At 41.6% G+C, this 13,869-nt stretch overlaps 1 protein-coding gene across 1 annotated transcript in view; it reads right to left on the bottom strand.

Annotated features, from left to right (window-relative positions):
• Positions 1–13,532, bottom strand: part of AGPAT5 (1-acylglycerol-3-phosphate O-acyltransferase 5) — a 71,626-nt gene extending 58,094 nt beyond the window's left edge. The window contains exon 1 of the mRNA XM_004472355.5: positions 13,114–13,532. Within this exon, the coding sequence (XP_004472412.1) occupies positions 13,114–13,332 (219 nt within the window). The 5' untranslated portion in view covers positions 13,333–13,532. The remainder of the gene's footprint in view (positions 1–13,113) is intronic.
• Positions 13,533–13,869: the final 337 nt, after the last annotated feature.

Genomic DNA, 13,869 nt, shown 5'->3' with positions numbered 1-13,869 from the left:
TGTTCTTGAACTGATCGATGCCTGTGGTGTGGGGCTTTTTGACTGGACGTCAGGGACTCAGGCTGGGCGGCCACTCTTTTACTGTAGCTTTATGTAAACGGAGACACAGAGCAAGACACACAGGAAAGGGGGCTTTGTCATTTGGACTCTGCCGTGTGAGGGAGGATTGAGGATGGCTAAAAGGCGAAAGAAAGTGCAGCACAAAGCCCCAAGACGCTGGGCCCAGAGAGCAGTCAAGGCTGGAGAGGTCAGCCCTATGCCTGGCTGCCCACACCTGGACTACGGGGCAGCAGAGACCGGCCGCCATCTTGGCTGACCACCTGGCAGGATATCAGGATAGCCAGCAGCTGACTTTGGTGAGAAAGCATCTCTGCTGATGCCTCAATGTGGACATTCACAGCCTCGGAACTGTAATCTTTTACCCTGATATATTTCCCATTATTAAAGCCAACCCATTTCTGGTACTTTGCATCTGAAGCCGTTTGGTAAACTAAGACATCATGTAAACTATAAACTCCATTTGGAAATCAACAGAAGCAAGGAATTAGAAAATAAAGTTAGGTATATGTAAAACTTTAAAAGATCTGAAAGCAAATTAAGTGAAATGATGAACTGTAAATCTTACTATAATAGATGCAAATCATAATTCAGCACTTTGAATAAATGTTAAGGAAAGGACTGCAGAATTACAAGGTGTACACATCCAAATGTACACCATTTTTATAGTCCTTCATTTGATTAGTTTTGAAGGCTCCAAAGATGGACGAGAATTTCACTCTAACTTAAAATTATCCATTTTTTTTACATGCACTTTAGTGAAAAAGCAATTTGCTTCTTTTATGTCTACAAACATGGAAGGGTCAAAAAAGTTTTCACTTAAGGATTTTCAAAAAAATAAGATAGTTTTCACTATTTTACTAACAAGTATATGATTAATAAGATAGCTGTAGTGTTTTCATAATTATTGTATCAAGTTACATATACACCTACCTGTACTACCTTTTGTAATCATCTCTAAATCAGCTTTCCTCATAATTCATTTACCTCCTCACTGAAACATTTCCACGTAGCTTTTCACTCAGATTCCAGAATTAACCACTTCCCTCTTTGTACCATGACATTCCCTGACTCCACTATCACAGCATCAGGCCCACATTGGGCTTACCTGTTTACAACCCTTGAGTGCCTCATTTCCACAGACTTTTTTCTACCCCAGAGCCTAACACCCAGATGATGTGCAACAGATGCTTACTGAATCAGTTAAGTTTGCACTTTTATTTTTCACAAGTAGGTAAAGCTATACCTCATTTTCAACAGTAAAGGTGGTTCTGGAATATACTCAACTAACTTAGATGCACTTTTTAAATGCAACATTACGGGAATCTTCTCATACTTGTATTTCAAATCACATTAATCACATTAAATTTATTTTGCCAATAACTTGTTTCAAAACAGGCACATAAAAACACTGCTTCACAACTGTTTAATTTTAGATTCATCCACTTTCTAAAAACTCATCAAAAGTTACCTCAAAGAGAACGAACAATTTTCTCTTTCCATTTTATTAAACAGACAAAAATGCTTCTTGAATAATTAATTACTTTAAATGTCAACTGACATGCTAATTACTATTCTGCTTTAGCTAAACAAACTTATCTTGCATAAACTGGCTTTCAAAAGAAAGCTTAAATGACTACTTGAACCTCACCTTGATCATATTTTTATACTTTCTTTAATTTGTTCCCATGATATGTAAACTACTTAAAGAGTCCCTCTTTTCTATGTTCAAAGCAGGTAGTAAACTGTAATCTGAAAATAATGACACGTTAACACAGTAGAGCATTCAACTAAAAAGCCACAGGGCCATAAATATACAGCATTCTTTCTTTAATTAAAAAAACACATTCTTCATTTATCTCTATAGTGTCCATTTTCTTTCAGCATGGCAATCCTGAAATATAACAATTTTTTAAAAAATCTTTTCTCACTGTCCTTCAATATAGATGGTGCTGTAACATAATGGTCACTAACAGTCTTAGAAGTATCAGATTTTAATTAAGACTTGGATTTGAATCCTAGTCTACCACCTTACTAGCTATGTGAACTTGAGCAAAATACCTAACATCTCCAAACCTATCTCTGCACCTGTAAAATGAGTGTAATAATAGAAACTACTCCTCACAGGGTTGTGGTGAAATGAATGAGAGTATATAAACTATTTTCAACAATGCCTGAAATATAGCATCATCCAACAATTGTTAATTATTATTATCCAATAAAGTGATGTTTTAATTAAAAACTGGATTAATGGATAGGAGAAATGGCTGTCTAGTCTCTTCCTAACACAAATGGTAGTCTCTGATTACATAGAAATTCAGCTACAAAGAACAGTTTTAGTTTAAGTAAGATTGCATACACAATTTGCTCCTTAACTATGATTATAATCACTTGAAATCAATTTTTAAATGTATTTTCACGTCAATGAAATATATTACCATGCTTAACTATTACTAAATTTCTACCATAAAGTATACAAAAACTGTGGCCTTTTTCTGCCCAATTTGAAACATTTCACTTAACAGGAAAATTAAGATCTCCCTCTCAAAAAGAACATATCAAAATAGTAAAAATAAAGTTATTTACCTAATGAAAATGCAGAAACCATTATCATGCAATATTTAAATGGAACTTTATAAACCACAAAGCTCTTTCTTATGCATTCCTCTTATAGGTCTCCTGACATTGTCCTTATTTTAAAGGGTATGGAAGAGAATCCCATCAGTGATGAACCAGTCACTGAACTAGACAGTTTCACATGTTATTTCATTTAGCTACAAAATAGCATGACATGAGAATAATGAGGCTGAGAATTGATTTAGTCAAGTCCACACAAGAGTAGGGGCAGAAAACCAAAACTGACACCCAGGTTTCTTATCCTAAGACCCAAAAATCTTTCAACTGTAACAAAACTATTCTCTGTGTAAGTTCCAAGTTAAAAATGCCAAATAAAAAGACTCCATATATGTTAGAAGCTTATTATATAATTTTTTCACTGTGAATACTAACTGCAAAAGATATAAGAAATCCATGAGAAAAAATAAAACACATAATTTTTTCCTACAGAAATACAAATTAAGAATGGAGGGAAACAGGCTTGGCCCAGTGGTTAGGGCATCCGTCTACCACATGGGAGGCCCTCGGTTCAAACCCCGGGCCTCCTTGACCCGTGTGGAGCTGGCCCATGCGCAGTGCTGATACGGCGCAGGGAGTGCCCTGCCACGCAGGGGTGTCCCCCGCGTAGGGGAGCCCCACCAGCAGGGAGTGCGCCCCGTAGGGAGAGCCGTCCAGCGCGAAGGAGAGTGCAGCCTACCCAGGAATGGCGCCACCCACACTTCCCGTGCTGCTGAGGACAACAGAAGCCAACAAAGAAACAAGAGGCAGCAAATAGACACAGAGAACAGACAACCGGGGGAGGGGGGAATTAAATAAATAAATAAATCTTTTTTAAAAAACAAAAAACAAATTAAGAATGGGAGCAAAGCAATACGTAAGTTCACCAAGAGCTTGCCTGCACTACATTATTTCTAACTTCTATGTGGACAGCTCCCTCCCTTCCAGGTAAGTAATCCCTGGGATTCTGGTGAATTACTCCTATATTTCCTCAGCCCTTGTTCATTTCTTTATTTTTTTATTGGCTTCTTTCTACACTGCTAAACAGTGTATTGTTTGAGGGCTGACTTATTTTATCAATCAAAATGCTACAGCCTAGTTATGTTATCTACCTTGGTTGCCCCGTAATATGAATCTCCTTCCCAGGTATTCATAATCCTCATTTCTTTCTGTTCCTGGAATTCTCATCCCAAGATAAGGCAGAGTTGTCTGTCCAATATTATTTACACTTAAACACATACATCCCTCCAAAATATCCAAGCATTTCAGGCATTTTACTACTAGTTCCAAAAGAGAAACAAACAAAGTCAGTCTTAGGGCATTGCATAGGTTCAAAAATTGCAAACAGTACAAGATTTTATTAACAACTAGACAAAGCTAGGCTTTCCTCCATTATTGGCTGTTCCACAATTTCCTTTTTTCTAAAGTCTTTAACTTTATTCATTCTCAGTCTTACTCCTTTATCTATTTAAATAGAGAATTCAGTTGGAGCCACTAAACCTGGAAACCCTGCTAGATCAGTACCTACCAACCAGTAAGGCCATTCAAGAGCCCCCTACCCCCTTAAAAGTGAGATTTATTTACTTTCCGACAGAAACCCAGAAATCCACAGTAGGGTATTCTGCCCTTTGGTTCAAGGAAACAAGTCATCGTTCCCTTTATTCTCACCATTTCCAAGAAACGTAGAACCCTGTAGAGGGGAAAATACATACATGAATTATGCTGTTAATGTTACTATTACATGTCAGTGATCCCGAAACCGAGATGGCAAGAGATCGTGCCAGTAGAGAGAAAGCTGCGGCTTGAGCTGGAAGACACACCCAAGGCATGGTACTGAGAATGTATTAGTAATGTGGGGAGAGGAAAGGCAGAGAAAGCAACTGGGCTAGAGTGAAATCAATGAATGGAAATAGTGGCCGGGGCAGAATTTAGACAGCCTTGAATATCACGCTTAGATAATCTGTTGCCAACGGAGAACCTCTTTTTCCCTAAACACGTCTTGTTACTCAATCCTATTCAAAGCAAAGATTCAAAGTGTTTCTAACAAAGGATATAGTCTTCTTGAGTAATCCAATCAAAGTTACTTTACTCTGTACCAGAGAACCGATAAGCACCAGCACTCCAATTTCAGTATTATCCACATTAAAATTGTCCCTGGTTTTCTCAGTATGAGTAGATGGAGAGAAGGGAACCCATGTCAATATCTACAACCCGATTACAACCGGCCACCTAGCAAAATAGCTTCAGAAAACCAGCCCGAAGCCACTGCCCTGGCTGAAGCCTGGCTTAGTTACTACAGATGTAAACCACCTGTGCCTCAATGTCCTCACCTGTAAAACTGGAATAATGGTATCTCCCTGGTAAGGAGGAAATGACCTATTCACATAACAGAATATGGGACACAGAGTAAACACCCACCAGGTGCTAACTAAATTTGTTCTTGACCTCACTGGGTGGCTTGGAACCATGTACCCCAGGAAAACCTGTTCTTAAATGTGAGCCCTTGTAAACGGAACCTCCTGGTGAGGTGGCTGCATTAAGGTAGGTCCAGCTGACCCAGGACGAGCCTTGACCCATCACTGAAGGCTTTGAGGGCAAGGTCACAAAGAGGGAAAGCCACGAATGAAGGCCAGGAGCAGAAGGGCAGCAGACCTGGAAGAGAAAGGAAAGCAGGAGAGGCTGCCACCGGTTGGAAAAGCCCAGCACCAGGGCTCACGGCAGACAGCCCCAGAATCCACTTCTGGGAGAAACCTTGATCCGGCCTTCTTGATTTTTGTCTCCTCCTAGCCTCAAAATCATGAGCCAATAAATTCCTGTTGTTTAAGCCAAACCACAGCATGGTATTTGATTTAGCCGTCAGGAGAGGAAAGCATACACCCACCCTCTCCCTTATCCTTCACATCTCATCTCAAAGCCCTATCAGCGTCTTCCAATGTTCTCCCACATCCACTCTTGCCACTACCTGACCATCCTCTCTTGCCTGGATTATTACAATATCTTCCAAATTGGCCCCTTTCCTGCAGCATCCAGTCAGATGCCACTTGCTCAGGGGAGCCTTCCCAAAGCCCACTCACCACCCACTAACCTAATGAACCTCAGATTAACAGAAATTTAAGCAACTCTTGACTGTTCGCTTCCTCCACTAGAATGTGAGTTCCACAAGCACAGGGAACTTGTGCATCTTTTCTTCACTGTATTCCTTACTAGCTACTAGCACAGTACCTCATGCACAGTACATACTCAAATAGCTGATAAATGAATGAATGAGTAGTAGACCCTCAGGATCCTCTACTGAAAAGACATTATTTAGTACTAGATTGTCTATTAGTTATCAACCGCTGCTAAGGAACCATAAGAAAAAGAAAATATTAAAAGGAAAAATTAACCTCTAATATAATTTAAGGAGAGGCAACTCTCAGATCAGCTCTACAAAATTAGACAAATTTCCGAAAGAGGGAAAGTAAATTGAACATATTAGAGTCATGTTCTCCTGCACTTTCCATCAAGTCAGAGGTGTCCCCAAGGACATGCTGGAATATTTAATGCTACTATAAAACCCATCCAAGAAGCTCATTTAATGGATAACGAGTCTTCCCACAATTCGAACATTTATTTAAAAGCTTCTTTAGAGTTACACACCAAAACTGTTAAATAACTGGGAATGGTGTGTATAGGGAAGGTATAGGGAGAACTTCAACATTGTCAAAATATTTTAGTAATGTTTGAATACTTTATTGCATCTGTGATTTAAAATAGTAAAGTATGACATTAAAAAACCTTACAAGAATGCGACTGAAAATAACTGGTTTGCTCAAACACTTGTAGAAAGCATAAAAACAAAGTTCGAATTCTATTTCTCTAAGATTCTCTTATAGGTCTAGCAAGTTGGCCAGGTTCCTAGCCAGAATTAAATTGTGTTAGACTGGAACTGTGTTTGATTGGAAATGTTTAATTTCCTGCATCAAAGGCTTTTATCATCTGTTTAAACAAGCAAATGCAGATGCATACCCAAATTTGTCCAGTTCTATCAAACCAAGCTAAACTGAAAGAAGTAATTTAAGGTATTTTAAAGACTTCACATACATGATAGAAAAGTGAAGAAAGGGTCAGGAGGGAAAAATAAAATTAAGAATACAAATTTGCACTGTCTTTAAGACTACTGATACTCAAGATGACATTGGGCAACATTCTGGCAGGAATGCCAAAAGAATTGAGACGTGATATAAAGGGGCAAGACTAAATGACTTAAAAGGTCCCTTCCCCAATTCTAAATAAACATGTTTCATTATAATGGTTTAGTTGTATTTACAATATGATAAAGGATATAAATTGAACTCATTAAGAGTTTATAGACTTTATGAAATAGAACTACAGAAAAAAGGAACCTGTTTAAAATGGTCCTGACAGTTTCTTTGAGGAACTTGGAAAAATGTTTCAATGAAAAGTAGGAATCATTAGATAAGTTGAGTATTTTAACTAAATATATTATATAAACTTCAAAATCTTATACTTAAATTCTACATCTTGGGAAGCGGCTGTGGCTCAAGTGATAAGACCTCCACCTACCATATGGGAGGACCTGGGTTCAATCCCTGGGGCCTCCTGGTGAAAGAAAAGAAGACAAAGCGTGCCTGCGTGACGAGCCGGTGCCAGCGCAGTTGAGTCAAGTTCCCACGCGGTGAGCTGAGTGCTCATGCAACAAGCTGAGAGCCCATGTGGATGCCTGCGTGGTGAGCCAAGTGCCCACACGAATGTCCGCATGATGAGCCGAGTGCCCACGTGGTGAGCTGAGAGCCTGTGCGGCAAGCCAGTGCCCACCCATGCAGCAAGCTCAGTGACCAAGCAGTGAGCCAGTGAGTTACGCAGCAAGATGATGACGCGACAAAAGAGAGACAAAAGAGTCAGTCAAGGTGAAGCACAGCAGAAACAAGGAACTGAGGTGGCACAATTGACAGGGAAACTCTCCACATCAGAGGTCTCCGGGATCAAATCCCAGTGAATTCTAGAGAAAGATGAGAAGAGAAGACAAAAAGAGAAGTAGATACAGAAGATTACACAGAGAACGGACACAGCAAAAACAGCAGGGCGGGAAGGAAGAGGGGTAGAAAAATTTTTTTAAATTTTAAAATTCTACATCTTGCTTCTAGTGTTTTTCAAACTATTTTATATTTAAATTAGGTAAGCTGAAAAGCCATGGGTTTGTTTTTTTTTAAATCAAATTTCATTATTTTCTGTTAGAATGTATCATTCTAGTAATTGTGAAAGGGGATTAGGAGGCAGAGCCTTTACTATAAAATAGGTTTTAAAGTAAATCCCAAGTGATACCAGCTGATTTTAAGCAGTAATCAAATGGTGATTAAAGTATCTATTAAGTAGTAATGAGGAGACATGTAGACAGCATATCACTGGATGTTTTGTGCCAAGTTTTTCTTTTCTTTTTTCTTTTTCTTAAGAAGGAAAAGGCTAAGTTTTTCTTAAGCTCCAGCTCAAGGATACTGCACATGGCTTCTTAGTCTGAGTCTCTAAGCACCCCATGTTCAATTTACTTTTTATCTCATACTATTTTTACAGTGGTGAAATATTCAAAGGCCAGTGTATTCACCACATAATGATGTCACCTTAGAAATTATATTACTCTAATTGATCAGGTTTTCAGTTTTTTTTTGGTAAACTATCACAAAATAGTAATTTAAGAATCAATTAATTAAAAGAGCACATGACTATGACTAAGAAGTTGCATATTAATAAAGAAAGCAGACAACTTTGCAGAGAACTCAAGTTTCAAAGTACTGATTCTGAAAATAAAACGATTCAGGGAAGCGGATGTGGCTCAAATGACACGGCCTCCGCCTACCATATGGGAGGACCCAGGTTCGATCCCTGGGGCCTCCTGGTGAAAAAGAGAAAGCATGCCCGTGTGCTGAGCCAAGTGCCCACGCGGTGAGCTGAGTGCCCAGGTGAGTGCCTGCATGGGGAGCCCAGTGCCCATTTGAGTGCCCACATAGCGAGCTAGTGCCCACGCAGCAAGCCAGTGCCTGTGCAGTGAGCCGAGTGCTCACAGAAGTACCTGTGTGGCAAGCCAAGAACCCATGTGACTGCCCACGTGGTGAGCCAGTCCCCGCACAGTAAGCCTAGTGCCCGCGTGGTGATCCAGTGCCCGTGCAAGTGAGTCACTCAGCAAGATGATAACACAAAAAAAGAGAGACAAAGGGGAGAGTCAAGGTGAAGCACAGCAGAGACCAGGAACTGAGGAGGCACAATTGACAGGGAACCTCTCACCACATCAGAGGTCCCCAGGATCAAATCCCGGTGAATCTTAGAGGATAAAGACAAGAAGAGAAGACAAAAAGAAATAGACACAGAGAGCAAAAACAGCAAGGTGGGAGGGGGAGGGGGAAGTGGAGGGGAAGAAAAAACAAAGTTAAAAAATAGAAACCAATTTGTATCTCTTTTTAAGGGATATGTCAAAGTAAATTTGTAAACAAGAAGGTAAAAAACTGTGAGAACATGTATGTAACCTAAGCTCCTGTGAAAATAAAGAAAAAAAATTTTTTTTTAACTGAGAAACTGTGGCATTTGGTCTAGAAAACCCGATTCCTTTTATCATTTTAAAGAAAGCAGAGCTCGGAATTCTTGAGAAGCAAATACCTTGGTACAGGGCAAAGCTAAACGAAGACACAACAAAGCACTGAGCAGCCGGAGCAATGGCTCGGACGAGGCTGTGGAGCCTGGCCCTCGTGAGGACGACCTGAAGTGGTGAGAGAGCCTTTGCTCTGGAGGTAAGACTCTCCTGGGTTAGCCCAAAGTGACCTTGGAAGAGATTCAAGGCGGAAGAGAAGGCATTGTGCCCTCCCAGGTTCACAAATGCGGAGAAGGGCCTCCAGGGGGCCCTGCAGACCCCTTGCCTGCAGACTCTGGCCTCCAACACCGCCAGGGGCTACTTCTCTATTGTTTTAATCTGCTAAGTAGTTACAGGAAACTAATACAACTCCTTGAACCAGTGCCCCTGAAACAGTGATAAGACTCAGGCTAATTTTAAATGGGCATGAAACTTAGTGAGATGCATAAAACTTTTTAAATCATCATTGCTTATTCTGAGAAACAGGCATTAAGTATGGTAGAAAAGGTCCCTAGTTAAGTTTCAGGCCTAATGAGAGATTCTGGAAGAACCTAAAAGGATAAACAAGTTGTTTAACAGTAATTTTAGCAACAGTGATGGAAACTGGTTTTCCTGTTTCAAAGGTGCATATGGAAATAATGGAGGGAAAGGAGGGACAAGCAGCTGTTTGCACAGACCAGAATGAATACCAATACACAGCTGAAAACATGGTTACCTGCCAAGCCCCCGTCGTGAATTTCATGGACCTACTAATTTCAACTTAGAAATTCTACGCAAAAGAAAACATTCTGTCAAAACTATCATGAACCATTTCCTTTTTTTAAGCTAGAATTAAAAAGCATAGAAATACCCATGTTTAAAAATTCTAATTTAAAAATACTTCTATAATGTATATAATTTAATGTTTAACTTCTTTTCATTTAAAAGCTTATATCTGCTTAAATTATAGAAACTTCTTCAAAAATGGACCATTGGTATTTTATACAGAAGAAATGAAGATCAGTGATCTTATTAATTAAAGCTGACAAAACAAGGGAGGAAAAAAAACTCCCCAGGAAAATAAGAAAAACAAGTTAAACACTGCAATGATAAAGCCACTGATGAGAGCAGATGTAGTTCACAAGTGGTTGAGCGCCTGCTTCACATGCATGAGGCCCTGGGTTCAATCTCTGGTACCTCCTAAAAACAAAACAAACCAAAATCTCAGCTCTCATTGGGGAGCAGATGTAGATCAGTGGATGGGGTGCCTGCTTCCCATGTGAGGTCCTGGTTCAATCCCTGATAACTCCTAAAAAAAAAAGTCATTGAGGAAAAATAACAGGTTATATCCAAATGAACTGAAAACTTACGTTCAAAATCTGCACATGAATGATTATAGCAACTTTATTCATAATTGCCAAAAATAGGAAGCAATCAAAATGTCCTTAAATAGATGAATGAATAAACCAACTATGGTACATCCATACAGTGGAATATTATTCAGTGATAAAAAGAAATGGGATATCAAGCTTTGAAAACACATAGAGGAACCTTAAATGCATATTGCTAAGTGAAAGAAGTCACTGTGAAAAAGCCATATACTGTATCATCCCAACCATAAAATATTCTAGAATAGACAAAACTATATAAACAGTAAAAAGGTCAGTGGTTGCCAGGGGGAGTGGGATGAAGAAAGATGAATAGGTGGGGCCCAGGGCATTTTTAGGTTAAGGCAGTGAAGCTACTTATTCTGTGTGATACTGTAACAGTAGATACAGAACATCATGTATTTATCAGAACCCATAGAGCTGCACAAAACTAACAGTGAGCACTAATGTAAACTACGGACTTTTGGTAATAACAACACAGCAATACTGACTCCTCATTTGTAACAAATGTATCACACTAACCCAAGATGTTACTAACAGGAGAAATTGTGTGTGGGAATGGAGGGGAGAAGTGGGTATATGGGAAGTCTGTTCTTTCTGCACAATTTTTCAGTAAACCTAAAGTGCTCTAAAAAATAAAGTCTATTAATTTTTAAAAACAGGTAAAAATAAGAATATGGTGATAGAATTTTCTTATAGATTTTTTTCATTTGGGTTTTACATTTGAATACCTATTTATTCCTACTGGTTTACTCGTGAAGGAAACCATCGAAAATACTTGAATGCAGCCTTGCCTACAGAGAAACCACAGATTCCAGAAAAAGACACTAAGACATAGAAAATAAACTGCTCTCTGTTACTAACCAGCAATTAACTCCTTGTGAAAAAATAATGCAGGAAGAAGGAACTCTTAGGCCTACATTTTTATTAAATTCCAACCTGCATTTGATGAACAGTGGGCAATGAGTGCCAAGATTTCAAACAAATGTCATCAAGGGATACATATCAAATACAATTTTGAAATATACTTGAGGATCACCAGACATCCTTGATAAATGCACAAAGACTATCACTGTATACTGGATCCTTTCCTAGAACAATGAAGGGGGGGGGGGAAATCACTAAATTAAAAAATTGCTGGGATATCATAAACAAATTTGAATTCTATATGGAACAGGGTGTAAGGTAACGTGTACAATTTCCAAAACATTGTGAAGTTGTGTTTGTTTTTTTGTTTTGGTTATTTGGGGATATATTCATATACCAGACTGTGAAGTTTTAAAAATCATTTTTTAAAAAATAAGAAATGTGTTAAACACAAAGGTATATTCCACATTATGTCATGTGGAACACACTACTCTTTGAACAAAAATATATCAATCCACCGCAAGTAAAAGTATTTTTCTAATTAAAATGACTGATAATTGCATATATTTTCTGAGTCTGTACCCCAGCCTTGGCAAGGGCTTGAGTATTTACTAATAATTATGGTCAAGCTACACATTTAGACATATATGGGGTAAAATGATCAGTTTGAATTAGTGAAAATCTTAAATGAGGCACATTTTAACAGTCAATTACGAGAAAATCATGTCTGGAACACTAATCTTCCTTTCCTATCCAACAGTTACAGTCACTGGTTTCAATATCTGTATTGACGGGAGAGGCCCTGGCTTCTCCCTTCCCCCAACAACTTCCTACTTCGGCAGGAAAAAAAACTAGATATGAGAACCAAAAATCAATCTCTTTGTTCAAATTGGATAATAAAAGGAAAATGCACAAATTTACTTCTTTTTATGAGACTTCAAATAATACTGAATGTTAGGCGGCCTTCAGATTTAATTCACAAATTCAATCTCTACGAAGATGTAGAGAGTATTGTACTCAGACAAAAAAAATTAGCCCCCCCATTTAAGCCTGGTCAGAGCTGGCCGGCACTGTTTCTGCAGTAACGCTCTACTCTTAACTCTCATTCCTCAGCCAGCTTTCACTTACAGTGGGCACGAAGAGGGCTGCACTGGCTCAGATTGCAACATCTATCTGTTTCACTGGAAAGTCTTCTAAGAACATTTCTAAAGACGCCCTTTTTGAGTTCAAGCGTCTCAGATTCCAGCACGAGGACCTTCTTGGGCAAAATGCCACAACTTCCCGGGCGCGTGCCCTACTTCAGCGTTTCAGCTGCAGCTACCTGCCCGGGGAGGTAAGAGTACCAGGTGCGGGCAGGTAGGGAGCAGGTGGGACCACCGGCTGCGGGCAGGGGCGGCGAGCCCCACCTGCAGTCTCGGGGCCAAGCTCCCCGAACTTCCCGGTCGCCGCGCACGGGAGGCCTGCCAGGCAGCCCGAGGACGACCCTTATCCGCGGGCGCGCGGCGGGGCGGCACGTGCTCGCGAGGCGGGACGCGCGGGGCGTGCGGGGCCGGGCGGCCCGGGGGCAACGGCCCGCGGCCGGCGACTCACCTGCACGCCGGTGTAGTTCTCGAAGAAGAAGAGCACCATGCTCTGGTAGACGCAGTAGAGGCGGTCGTCGAGCGCGCGGTAGCAGCGCGCGGGCAGCAGGCAGGACAGCAGGCGCCAGGCGCCCCAGGCCAGCACGTAGGTGGGCGCCGAGCCCAGCAGCACGGCGGCCGGCAGCACGTAGCGCATCGAGTACGTGTGCAGCACCAGCGACAGCAGCATCGTCCCGCCTGGCCCGCGGCCCCGCGCCCCAGCCGCATGGGCAGCGCCCCGGGCCCTGGGCCCGGCGAGGAGGCGGCGGCCACGCGGAGGGAAGGGGGACGCCGCTGCCGGTCCGGCTCCGGCAGCTCCGCGGCGGCTACACTGCGTGGCCCTCGCCGCTCGCCATAGCTCCCCTGTCGGGGGCGGGGCTACCAGGCAATAAGAGCGCTCCTGATTGGCCACGCCGCCCCGGCCGGTTGGGGCGCGACTGCCTCGTGGGTCGCGCGGGTCTGCTTACTGCGCATGCGTAAAAGCTCAGCCGGGCCTTGGACGCGGGGAGGGTGGGTGGGGGCTGTGGTGCGGGGGGCGCGGCCTGAGGCCTGGTGGGGCCTCGTGGTCGGGCTGTGAGTGCGGGGTGGTGTGACGCCCCAGTCTCCTGCGTGCGGGCCCGCGGGGTCCGGGAGGTACGCCGACGTGCGTTCACCTTAGCCTTCTGCTAAGCCTCCCTTTATTTGGGGTGCACGGATAACGCGCCCCGCTTGGAAATATGCCACGGCT

The sequence above is a fragment of the Dasypus novemcinctus genome, chromosome 25 (assembly GCF_030445035.2).
Source record: "Dasypus novemcinctus isolate mDasNov1 chromosome 25, mDasNov1.1.hap2, whole genome shotgun sequence".
NCBI classification, from domain to species: domain Eukaryota; kingdom Metazoa; phylum Chordata; class Mammalia; order Cingulata; family Dasypodidae; genus Dasypus; species Dasypus novemcinctus.
The sequence above is the reverse complement of the archived record's forward strand: the minus strand, read 5'-3'. Positions and strand labels throughout refer to the sequence as shown.